This window comes from Danio rerio, chromosome 23 (genome assembly GCF_052040795.2).
Source record: "Danio rerio strain M-AB ecotype USA chromosome 23, GRCz13ab, whole genome shotgun sequence".
NCBI classification, from domain to species: domain Eukaryota; kingdom Metazoa; phylum Chordata; class Actinopteri; order Cypriniformes; family Danionidae; genus Danio; species Danio rerio.
Window position 1 is genome coordinate 32941588 of NC_141043.1, and position 13413 is coordinate 32955000.

The 13413-nt window shown below is 34.7% G+C and overlaps 1 protein-coding gene and 1 long non-coding RNA gene across 8 annotated transcripts in view; one reads left to right on the top strand and one right to left on the bottom strand.

Moving 5' to 3' along the window:
- The window catches only part of dvl1a (dishevelled segment polarity protein 1a), an 88963-nt gene that overhangs the window by 34058 nt on the left and 41492 nt on the right, over positions 1 to 13413 (top strand). For 4 of the 7 annotated variants that reach the window (XM_087307360.1, XM_087307361.1, XM_087307364.1 and 1 more), the window contains exon 4: positions 11469 to 11587. In XM_087307360.1, the coding sequence (XP_087163486.1) occupies positions 11469 to 11587 (119 nt within the window). The remainder of the gene's footprint in view (positions 1 to 11468; positions 11588 to 13413) is intronic. The other 3 variants (XM_087307362.1, XM_087307363.1, XM_087307366.1) reach the window with 1 other exon arrangement.
- LOC147838240 (uncharacterized) lies at positions 5224 to 11212 on the bottom strand. Its single transcript, XR_015523740.1, has 3 exons — positions 9805 to 11212; positions 8643 to 9713; positions 5224 to 7434 (listed from the first exon to the last, which is right to left on the bottom strand). It is a non-coding gene; the product is annotated as an uncharacterized LOC147838240 (long non-coding RNA).

Below are 13413 nucleotides of genomic sequence, written 5' to 3' on the forward strand. Positions count from 1 at the left end.
CTTTTAAAATAGATTTTGTTCTGTTAGATTTTATATCATCAAAGAGTCCTGAAAAAAAGAGAAAATTTATAAATCAATGTTAAAAGTTAAAGAGACCCTCGAGTACTTTTTTTAAACAAATGTGTGTGTGTGTGTGTGTGTGTTGAGCATCAGTTAAGACAACATTAGCACCTGTTAGCTTTAATTGTGGAGAAAACTGGATAGTTTTAAGCTTTTGTCAGCTAATTTCATCTTCCGGGTTAAAAATCGGTGACGTAGCGCAAATCTGCTTGTGGAGTGATGACGCATTGGTTTCTCATTATTATACATAGCAGAGATTTCTTATCCTATGAGAGGACCCTGCGTCTTAATTATTCAAAAGAGCACTTGCTTTCCAAAGGCAAGCCAGACCTGCCAAAATGTGAGACCCAATCACTGGGTGAGACAGGTCGTATGTTTGTTTTCATGATCAACTGTGTTTGTTGCATGTTTTCCTCCATGGTTTTGTCAGGGCCGATACAGTAAAGCTATTAGTTTGCAGCAAGCGTTGAGAAAGCTGTACGAGAATTGGAGAATGGCGGAGTTTGTCCTTTATCAGTTGAGTTCATTACCATTCAGACACATAGCCTGTAGGGTTAATATTTGGAAGAGATAGGGCAAGAGACCTGCTGCACTGCTATCCACTGTGTCTGCATTTAGACCTAAGGAATGAGGTGGAGAGAAGTCCTCCTCATTAATACTGTTTATATAAACACTATTATCTTTATAATGATATAACAAATTGTGGTTATGTGTATTTGAAATTATTGAATGACTGTGATTTCTTTGCATTTTAACTTTGTAAACTGTAAAATCAGGGGTAAACTTTAAAATCATGAGTTTAAACTATAAAATCCTCACAGTTTGTGTCTCATTTTGTGAGCCACCTTACAACAGTTGTTCGCTCCCCTCTTTTCCCCCTGCTCTGCCGGCCACGCCCACTCCTCCCTCTGCTAACAGCGTTCATGAAGCCATCATGAAGCATTTTTTGAAAAAATTCTGAGCTAGATTTGAACCGAAAGAGGGGGGTTTCATGGCCCTTTGAGAACCCAAATCATACAAACAGCATGTTAAAATGATTTTTAAGGCTCTTGTGGCAAATATGAATGAATGCACTGAACATTTGTGTAAATTAGATTGGAAATTGCTTTCCTGTTACAATATTAAATTACATTTTTACTAGATTTTTTAAATTAAGATTTTTAATAAAATATTTCACAGAATACCATATAGGTGCTCCAATATTTGTCAAACAAACAAAAACCGAATCACCCGATGCTTTTGAACTGTTCAACAGCAATGCATTCTTTCAAGGTCAGTTATTAAATCATGAATATTATCACATTTTGAGCTGTTTAATAGGTCTGTTGTAGTTATAATATATTTTTAAGGCCTATGAAATATCAATACATTTTAATTGATAAATTGATACAAATTTTAAGCACAAAAATGCCGTTTAAGTTCTAGTAAGACTTACATATTTATTAGATGTATATACATTGTATTTTTTAATAACCATACAAATACATCTGCGACCGTATGAATGAGAACATAAACACTTGACAAGCATTACAAAACCACTGATTTGATTTGTTCTGAGTTCCTGACCACATTCACAGCAGTAGCAGATGTCTGTTATCCAGCTGGAGGAAAAATCTCATGCTTGTCCTTCCGGGAGCCACATGTGTGAATCATAGTCCAATCCCAGCGCCTGTCTCTTCTGCTGCAGTCTAATAGCACACACACACGTTTGCCTCATAAAGTTCACTCTGCTGTTTGATTTGCCTGCATAAATACGGTCAGTTGCTCAACCAGTTGTACATATACAGTAGCTGCCTGCAAAATAATTCACATTTTTAGGGAAAACACCAGATATGACCTTAATGGTGAAAAAGTCTTTCTGCGTATCATTATATCTGCTTGTCTGTCTGTCTGTTGTTTTAACTCTCATTCTGTCAATCATTCTATCTGTTTTTTCTGTCTGTTCATTCTGTCATCACTCTGTCTGTTGTCATTCTGTCCATTGTTCTGCTTATTGTTTCCCACTGTTGTTTTTATCAGTCTTTCTGTCTATGGTTCCGCTCGTCTGTCTGTTGTTTTTGCTGTCTGACATTCTGTCTGTCATTGTAAATTGTCTGTTGTCATTCTGCCTGTTGTTTTAACTGTCTTTTTTTGCCTTTGTCTCATTTTATCTGCTAGTCTGTCTATGGTTCAGCTTGTCTGTTAGTTGTTCTGTCTGTTGTTTTTGCTGTTTGTCATTCTGTCTATCATTATATCTGCTAGTCTGTCAGTTGTTTTTGATGTCTGTCATTCTGTCTATTATTGTAATCTCTGTCTGTCTGCCTGTCTTTCTGTCTGTCTGTTTGTTTGTCTGTTTATAATTCTTTCTGCCTGTTGTTTTAACGGTCTTTCTGTTTATGATTCTGCTTGTCTGTCTGTCATTCTGTCTGTCATTGTAATTTGTCTGTCTGTCTGTCTATCTGTTTGTCTGTCTGTCCATTGTTCTGCTTATCATTCTTTCTGACTGTTGTTTTAACCGTCTTTGTCTATGATTCTGCTTGTCGGTCTTTTGTTCTGTCTGTTGATTTAGCGGTCTGTCATTTCTCTCTGTCATTGTAATTCGTGGGTCTGTTTGTCTGTTGTTTGTTCCATTGTTCTGCTTGTCATTTTTTCCTCATTGTTTTAACCGTTATGATTCTGATAATCTGTCTGTAGTTCTGTCTGTTTCTTTGTCACTCTGTCTGTTGTAATGTGTCTGTTGTCATTCTGTCTGTTGTTTTTATTGTCTTTTTGCCTTTCTGTCTATCATTCTATCTGCTGGTCTGTCTGTTGTTTTTGCTGTATGATATTCTGTCTGTCATTTTTTTAATCTGTCTGTTGGTGGGTCTATTGTTATGTTTATCATTCTTTCTGACTGTTGTTTTAACTGTCTTTGTGTATGATTCTGCTCATCTGTCTGTTGTTCTGTCTGTTGTTTTTGCTGTCTGTCATTCTGTCTGTCATTGTAATCTGTCTGTCTGCCTGTCTGTCATTGTAATCTGTCTGTCTGCCTGTTGTTCTGTCCATTGTTCTGCTTATCAGTCTTTCTGACTGTTGTTTTATCTGTCGTTCTGTCTATGAGTCTAATTGCCTGTCTGTTGTTTGTGCTGTCAGTCATTCTAACTTGTCTGTCTGTTTGTCATTCTGTTTATTGTTCTGTTCATCATTTTTTCCGACTGTTGTTTTAACTGTCTTTCTGTTTATGATTCTGCTCGTCTGTCTGTTGTTCTGTCTGTTGTTTTTACTGTCTGTCATTCTGTCTGTCATTTTAATTAGTCCATCTGTCTGTTGTTCTGTCTGTTGTTTTAACTGTCTTTCTGTCCATGAATCTGCTCGTCTGTCTGTTGTTTTTGCTGTCTGTCATTCGGTCTGTCTTTTTTGCTGTTCTGTATTATTCTATCTGCTTGTCTGTCTTTTGTTTTAACTGTCTTCCTGTCTATATTCTATTCTAACGCTCTGCTGTTCTGTTTATAAATATGTCTGTCTTTTGTTCTGTTCAATAATCTATCTCTTGTATAAATCTGTCTATATGTCTGTCTGTTCATAAATCTCTGTTGTTGCTTTTTGCTTTTTATTGTTCCGTTTATAAATCCATCTGTCATTCTCTCAGTTGTAAAAATCCGCTATCCATCCATCCATCCATCCATCCATCCATCCATCCATCCATCCATACATCCATACATGTCTATTTATATGTCTGTCTATCTGTCTGTCTATCTATCTATCTGTATGTCTCTGCTATTTTGCTATTCTGCATGGGGAAATTTTTAAGGTTGTTAAGGAAGTTGTTAAGGTTGTTAAGGTTGCAAATCCTTCAGTATAAACGAACTGATTGTTACTAAACGAGCCGATCCAATAAACGAATCAGACCCTTTTCTCATTGTCCAGATTTGCTTGTCCTCTGATATGTCTTTCTCATTGCTTTATCCGTGAGAAGAACCCTTTAAGAGTTGAGCATTGCCGCAGAGCTGGTAATGTTATTCTTCTACTGCAAACAGACAGATTAAATATTCCCTTTGTTCTTATTGAAGATGTTGGAAGGCTAAATTTAGATTAGCGTGCTTCAGGCCGATGTTACAACGGCCTTACTTTGTAGATTTTTGTTGCACCTGTTCACTCTGTGAAACTCTATGCAATTTCTTTATCTAATGTTTGACTTTCGGGACTGTTTTTTTGTGTGTGTTCTTCTCAGTCTCCTCTAGTCTACTTGTTTTCTATAGTGTCTAGCGCCATCTTGTGGCGGAGTATACCACAGGCAGCGTTTTTCACAATGTTTTTCCTTTCCCTTCATCATTTCTCCAACAGACTACCAACCGGCTTTGCTTGAAATTCATATGAATTCCCGCTAGTATGCTTCTCCCATAAGAATTCTCCCTCATTTCCATTATAAAAGCTTCACTGTAAGCATCAGTAAGTAGCCAAATGTTATCCCCTGGCTGCTCCCTTTGTGCTGTGCATTATTTATCGGTCTTGCTGCATACATTTGGTAGGGTGAGGAGAGTGTGTTTTCTGCCGTCCCTTGAGCAGTTAATCCGGATTAGTAGACATTAAAAGCACCCGTCTCTGTTGCCCCGTGGGCTCTGCAGGGTGACACAGCTGCCCCTCATCTCCCCCAGGACTAAATCGACCGTCTGCCTGCTTTCTCCTGTATAATACCAGATACTCACTTATAGAAGAGAAGAAATACCAATGAGGAATAAAATAAATTTCTGTTGTTGTTGTTGCTGTTGTTATTGCATTTAGGATGCTTATAACTATTTGGGAACAATTAATTTTTTATTAAAATTCCTTAAACAGCCAAACTAATATAAATTCCTTTGTCCTCCTTTTTGAGTTATGTTAGATTACATGGGAGAAAATGAAAGCGATAGTTCACCCAAAGATTCCGTCACCATTTTGTCCAGTTTATATTGAATTTCACTTTTTTTTTTTGCTTATTATATATATATATATATATATATATATATATATATATATATATATATATATATATATATATATATATATAGTTATATATATATATATATATAGTTATATATATAGTGGAATTTAAATAATCATATGTAAATGGAAGCAGTAAATGTCTATATGTATAATTAGATTACAATTTAGATGGAACGTTATCTATGTTGACATCTATGTTGATTTAATTCTTACTAAAGCTATGTTGTAAATGTCTACGCAATGCTTTAGGCATTTCACAGCCCGTATAATGTAAGAGAAAGAAAAAACAAAGACAGTGCGAAGCAATTACTTGAGCGGGAATCATTACCTTTTTTGAATATTAGCATTTCACAGCCTAAAAAATGGGTAGTTTCTCAGTCTAGTTTTATGATAGAATAAATCACAATTTATTAATTAATTAACATCTACTTAATTTAGTTAATTTGTCTTTTAAAATGGAAAAAATTTGAATAATATTTATTTTCCATAAATATTTACATTTTACATGGACAAAATACTGAATATGTGCATAATATGTTGAAAATGCAAAACTGTGTCTGTGGTGATTGTTTGAGCTGGTGACTATTTTTAGTCCCATCCTGCCCTTTGATATCCACAGCTGTAATGAATGGATTATTGTGATTTCATTAGTGTACTTTAAGTGACCTGTATTTATGTGAAATAACAGATTTCAACCAGCAGAGAGAGACATTAAGCTGTTAGGGGTGGAAATGTAGGTTCACATTTTTATTATCTCTTTGGTATGTAAAAGCAAGACAAGTAAGCTTGGGTTGGGTATAAATTCTAGAGATTGGTGTCAATATATTTAATCTCATGTCTCAAAATAATGTATTGCTTATTTGTTTGGTTAAAAAATGTAAAAATAACCATAATATTTCAATATGTTTTCCATAAGTGTAAATAGATTTCAGATGTCAACAATGATATTCGCAAGTCTTATTGATTGTTCTTTCTATGTTATAATAAATTATAGAAACTGTTTTGAAAAGCAGAGGAAATTGCAAAACTTAAAATCATAAAGAAGACATTTCATTTATCAAAGACACTACTTTTACATTATACTATAAATTAGAAAAACTGTCAAAATCTATGTCAGGAAAAATGCACTTTGGGAAATAACACTTAAAGGGGAAAAACACAATTGGAAAAGCAAAAAACACAAAGGGTAAAAAGGATATAAATAATCCTGCTATTAATCACTATCCTATGAGGAAGTTGGCTGTATTTGCATCTTTTCAGTGTTCGGTTTATTAAAAGAATTATGCAAAGCAGGTAACAGGAATAATTCCCTTAGACTGTACTAAATACATACTGTGCAATTACTGTCTGTTTTTGTCTTTTGTTTGTACTGTCAAGGATGAAAAGGGATTTTTAGTGTAAAATAGATTTACATTTTAATTCTCTACTTTAAAATGTGTTCTGTTTAATTTCATTTTTGTGAGCAAAAAAGCAACAACTATCATGCATGTTTACCATGACCTGCAGAAGACACGTACACACATTTTAAAATTCCATTCATTGTCACAAATGCTTTCATACCAGAAAATCTTGTCAGGCATGTTCATAACTACAATCATTTAATGATTAAAATTCTCAGTTCAGCTCCAAAATACAAATTCATTTTAATTTTTAATTTTTATTCTGTGCAACTATTCTTCAAAACACTCGGTTTCACCAATTTGTCAGCAATAGTTTGAAATATGAAAGCATTTATAATCACCTAATATGTGTTAGTAAGTAAAGTTCAGAATAAAAGTGGTTTCATTTTTGCGTAAATATAATCTGGTAATTATATAAGTTATAGTCTGGTAATTAACATTATTTTCTTCCTCTAGTCATACAGCTTTTTGTTTTTGTTTTGTGTGTTTGAGAAAATCCCCCAGAATAACCATACCAAATTGATTGCATCTGTATTATCATGTGTGAGCATGTTTACGTTGTGTATTGTCACTGTAAACTGTTCTCACCGACCTTATGTTTCTTTTCTGCTTTGAGCAAAGTCACTTTACCCACTTGGATAGAATAACAGGCCTTTGGCAAAACCATACTGCATTGCTTTCCCAATTTTAAACCTGCAAGCAAAATCTAAGAACAAACTGATTTGAAGTCAACATAATCAAATAATACAAAATCAGGCAAAGTTAGTTTTTGAGCTCATTTTGCCAAATCAAACATTTGCTTTTTTGATTAAACGTTTTTTAAATTACCATTGGTTCCTGCAATGACGTAACAGCCCTAGCTTTTTGACAAGTCATTTTTTCTATTTAGTCTGTCGAAATCAGACATACAGGAGTACAAACTTAATCACAGAGGAACTAGATGAAAAATGACTTCACTGTGAGCATACACTGTTAACAATTTTCTGCAGAATTCACAGTAATATACTGTCAGCAGTTCACTGGTAACTTACGCCTGTTTCACACCGCAAGCATCAGCGGCGCGTGAGCAGAGCATGAGCAGCGCGTATGTCGAGCAGTAGCAGCATGCAGGCGTTTGCCTTTCACACCAGCTGCGTCTGCAGCGCGCAGCTCTTCGGCAGCTGCTGCAGAGATCAACCTATCTCTGTCTATTCTATTTAGTTACCCATGTCTCTCTATATACAAATACACTTTTTAAACTTTTCATCTGCACCAAAGCCCCCCTATGCTGTTTCTTTAACCTGCAAATGTTTATTTTACAAATTTTATAGATCAAATAGTACTGTATGCTTCTCAATCTAACTTATATGAGAAGTGTCTACAGTCAGAAGACAATCGCCTGTGATATCGTGTCATTTGTTTTTTGATTATCAGGTTGCTGTAGACCTAGTTATCATATTTATACAATATAGTTATAATGATATTTATACATGATCAAACTAGTGTTACTTTCTCCGCTTCAGTGATGTCCAGCGGCAGAATAACAGCTCGTTAATTCATGCTGGTGCAGAGGATGAGACGGACAAAAGTAACCAATGCATGCCATTCTTTTACTTATTTTCGTGTTGTCAGATTCACGGAGCAAACAGCTCCCGGTAGGAATAACTCGAGTGAACATAAAACAAAGCCGATTAAAACTTTCTTGCTCTGCTCAGCTGCACAGAACACAGCGAGCTCACATAATCCAGCATGCGTGTCGAACTACACTACCCACAATACACTTTGCTATGGACTACAAATCCCGTAAATATTCTATTTCCCCTCTCCTACAACACTAGTGTGCAACTTAAGCAAAACTGATACTAAAATTGTTTTACATTTGGTTTTGTAGTTCGGGCCTAAATAAATGTTTGTTGCCGTTTTTAATCGTTTTAAGTTCATTTGAATGACTATATATAAACCATTTGACATTATTAACGCATTAATTGGGTAAAATTGCTACTTTTTACTGTCATTCAATGTGTTTTGGTCATTATCAATGCACTGTCACTTTAATTGAGCGTGAGCAGCGCGTCAAAAATAGACCCAGCGCCGAAACTATCGCTGCACTGCTGCTTCGGCGACGCTCACGCCTCGCTCTGACGCGCTGCTGCTGCGTGCGGTATGAAAGCTCTAATCTGTTAACATGGACGCCGAAAACACACGCGCTGCTCACGCTCTGCTCACGCGCCGCTGACGCTTGCGGTGTGAAACAGGCGTTACAGTTAATCAATTACAGAAAAATAACTGTATTTACTTTTACAGCACCATGTATCCTTTTGCATATGTATTTACAGAATTGAACGTATATCTTTAATACAGTCATTCAGAAAGCAACTTTAAAATACAGTAACATACTGCATAACTGTCCTACACTCTCGGAAATAAAGGTACAAGAGCTTTCACTGGGGTGGTACATTTTCAAAAGGTACACATTTGTACTTAAAGGGCCCATATTGGTATCTCAAAGGTATATGTTAGTATCTAAAACATTTCAAGAGGTACACCTTTGTACTTTCTAGGTATTAATATGTACCCTTGAGGTATTAATAAGGATACTTTAGTTACAAATGGTGTCTCCCCAGTGACAGCTCTCGTACCTTTATTTCTGAGAGTGTCCAATAAAATAAAGTTCATATTATAGTTAAACATTGTGCAAATTATAGAAATTGTTAACAGTGAATAGACATTTAACCCTACACTGCAAAAACTGCTCTTCTTATATATTGTTTGTTTTGTTTCTAGACCAAATATCTAAAAACTCTTGAATCAATTAGCATTTTCTTGTTTTTTTTCTTGTTTTCAGAAATAAAAAGTCAACAGTTAAGTGAGTTTTTTCCTTAAAACGAGCTAAATAATCTGCTAATGGTGTATAAGCAATAATAATCAATAAATAATCTTATTTTAAAGCAAAAACAATATCATTTTGCTTACCCCATTGGCAGACGTGCTTGTTTTAAATGGAAAACTCACTTAGAGGTGCAGTATGTAAGTTTTAGACCCAGTGGTTAAACTAGGTATTGCATTCCTGGATCAAAACAAACTCAAGGGCAGGTTGCCAGACTGTGGACCAAAAGGAACGAGTTTGACGATCGAGCCTAAAGGCTGATTTAAATCATGTTCTAAATAAAAACAACGGCATGTGATAGAAGAAATATTCTCCAGTAGTTTTTGTTCTTATGAACACCTCAAATCGATATATTAGAAATGGCTTCCATTTCTCACAGGTGAACAACAGAAAACTGACAGTGATCACCTCAGGTACACCTCATGTGCTTTATTCAGTGTTAAATGCTAACAATGTGAGTTTGAATGCCATTTTACAAAACATTTATCGTCGTACTATTGAAAGCAGTTTACCTTAGATCTTGAAAATAAAATAAACTGTTTAAAATTGAACCGTAGAACTGAGACTCAAAACCAACATATATTAGTGATTCAGCATCTATATTCAATAAAGTTAAAAAGGTTTAATATGCATCAATTGGATTAGAAACCTTACCATTTCTTGAGTAAGTGCATATTCTGCGCTTCTCAATGGCTGTATTTAAATTTCTGTCGTGTTTTATCTGGTGCAAACAGCCAAATACCCTATCACTGCAAATCTTGTCATGTAGCGTGTTGTTAGGACATGTAACCTGCTCATCTAATGTTTACCTTTCAGAATATTTTTATTTTTTGCTAATTAATAACGTAATGTGGAATCTGCATCTAATTTTGGAGTCTGCTACTGTCAACCGGAGGTCACATTTTGGTCACTGATGCATGCTTTGAGAGCCTTTCTGAATGAATAAATGAAATACGCAGTTTTTCAACAAGGCAACCTGTGCTGCTGAAATAGAATTGGTTTAAGTGACATTGGGTGGGTTAAAAGAACCAAAACAAAGACAGCGTTCCAGCATGTAACTCACATTTTCAAAGCAGAATATCTGACTTCAGCATTGTTTTTCAGATAAACAAGATTGCTCACTTGGCATGTTTCTCAAATATCTGCTAACATAAAATGGTATTTTTATGCTTTAAAAGAGTCAAAAACTTACATACAGCATCTTTAATTTTGATTTATTCAATTTCTGAAAACAAAATAATGCTTTACTTGTCTAGAAAGTGCTTCTTGATTTAAGAATTTTTAGATATTTGGACATGATTAAAACATGATTAAAAAACTAAGTAAGAAAAGCATTTTTTTTTTGCAGTGTAAAAACTTTTATTCCTCGACCACAGCCCTGCAGGACTTGAAACTCTCGGACTGAAGTTCATTCTCTTTTTTCAGCTTTATATTTTCAGCACTGAATAACTAGTGACAGCTGCAGAAAATGCACAGCTGTAAATCACACACCCCTAACAATGAAATATCTGTTGGCGATGAAATTCAATGTAGGTAATAATAATTTCAAATGCTTTCCCAGATCACATTCTCTGTTCTGTGGCTAAGCGTTTTGACTAAGAAGAGTTTCGAGTGTTTGTCATAAGGGCTTTTTTTGTATATCCAGAATTCAATATGATCCAGTGATCATATATTATATAAAACAAATTGAAAAAGAGGGAAAAAATATTAAAACTTGACGGAAAACTTGTTTATTTGCAATGTTTTGCTGCTCTGTTTAATAAAGGAATTAAGGAAAACCAATAAATTCTCAACTAATTGCATATAAATGTTTCTGAAATCATATTTGCAGCTCATTTTCTGTCTGGCTAAATAGTTTAACAGTCAGTGTATTTTTGGGTCAAAGACAAAAAAGTTAGTTTTGGTTGCTTCTGAATGTATCCATTTTAAAATCTCTTTGTCTGAGAAAAAAATAGGCTACAACACATTTTTAGCATGTTTTTTGGTTCAATTAATCCCAGCTAGTCCTAACTTCTTTTTTCCCATGCTCTTTATTTTCAGCTTTGGAATAACTAGTGACAGCTGTTGAACATGCATGTCTATAAATCTTAACAATTCATATGAAATCTGAATATGAAGCTTGACTTATGTGGCCAAGTTTTGGTGACTCATACTTTCGAGAGTGTATAATAAAGACTTCCCTTCGTTTGTGTGTGTTGTAGTGCTAATGCGGTGAGCAGTCGAGATGGTCTGGACACAGAGACAGGGACAGAGTCTCTCCAGAGCCAGCGGAGGGAGCGCGAGAGGGATCGAGCTCACAGGAGGACGAGAGAAGGTGAATGTAAGTCAAGAATATTGACAAAACGCACAGTTCACTTTGTACAATGTATGTATATATATATATATATATATATATATATATATATATATATATATATATATATATATATATGTGTGTGTGTGTGTGTGTATATATATATATATATATATAAATATGTGTATATGTGTATATATATATATATATATATATATATATATATATATATATATATATATATATATATATATACATACATACATACACCTTCCTAATGTACATTAAAAAGCAATAAATTCACTAATAATGTATCGGGCAGACAGCACGATTGCGGATGAAGCTGCGTTTCATTGTTTGTCAAATTTCTATTTTTCTTTTACCCAATGTTCTCAAAATTCTCACTCTTGCACACTTTACCTGCCTCTACTCGGATCGCTGGCTGACTGGTATCATTAATAACAGCAAGAAAATAATAAACGATTCATTTAAATTAATACATTTAAAACATTGGTGAAGCAGATCGGTTTGACTATTCCAAATACCTCATGCTCGAAATGCTAAAACATTTAATGTCTGTAGGCAGAGGAATGATCTGCTCTCAATGCTGAAGTTGTGAGAGACGGCTGTGTGGCACTGTGCAGCCTTGGGTGCTCTGAGGCAGGGGAAAGACCGACAGCATCACCCGCAGCTTGTCGTGAAGAGTAACATTAGGAACAGCACGGATTCATAACAGTCTCTACAAATCTCCAGTAACACCTAAAAACTTTTGCCAGTCAATTTTTTGAAAATTTGGTAATAGTGGGTCTGAAAAGTCACCAGGTTTGCAACAATGGCAGGTAGTGTATTTGATTGAAGCGCTGCACTCACACATTGCGCATGTGCAGTATGGAAGGAATGTTTCATTATTCATGGGGGCCCTATAGGTTTTGAAAAACAAAAAAAATAACATTAAGATCTTAACAGTTATAGACAGATTTTACAATGTACGATAGAAAATGTACAAAAGAGCTATATGATTTATATAGGCTTCTTGGCATTGGTCAGGGGCCCCTAATTCTCCAGGGCCCTAAGTGGTTGCTTACCTGGCTTATTGGTTAATTCTGTCCCTGCCTGCACCACAAAACTTGTCTTAAAGGGGCATTGTTCACCCAAAAATGACAATTCTGTTTCATTTACTCAACCGTTACTTGGAAATATCTTCTTTTATGTTCAACAGAAGAAAGACAATCATAACAGAAAAAAAGTGTTTTGAAGGCAACCTATAACCATTTACTTCCATAACCCTTTACTTCCATAGTAGGATAAACAAATACTGTGGAAGTCAATGGTTACAGGTTTTCAGCATTCTTCAAAATATCTTCTTTAATGTTCAACAGAATAAAGACACTCTTAAATGTTTGAAACCAATTGTAGTTGAGGTAATAGTGAACAAATGTTCAATTTTGGGTGAGCTATTTCTTTAAGTTGCATGTGTACGTTTGGTAGGAATAGCCAACAATCAGTCAAAATCATCAAACTTTTCATGTATGCCAAAAATAATTTGAATATTATGTAAAGATCATGTTCAAATCAGACATTTTGTAAACTTTATTGTTCATTTTGTTGTTAAGAACTTAATTAGGAAAACTTTAATATTTATGTTTTTTGCTTTTTTAATAATTAGATTATTTCCAAATTGCAGACTTCCAAATAGTTTTATCAAGGCTGGATACTGTCCTGTTTTAATAAACATAAATCATTGGAAAGCTTATTTATTCAGGTAATTATATTTATGATATATTAATCTCAATCAATAAAAAAATTACCCCATAAATGATCTATGGTATGCCATCAGGAAACATGTGACATAA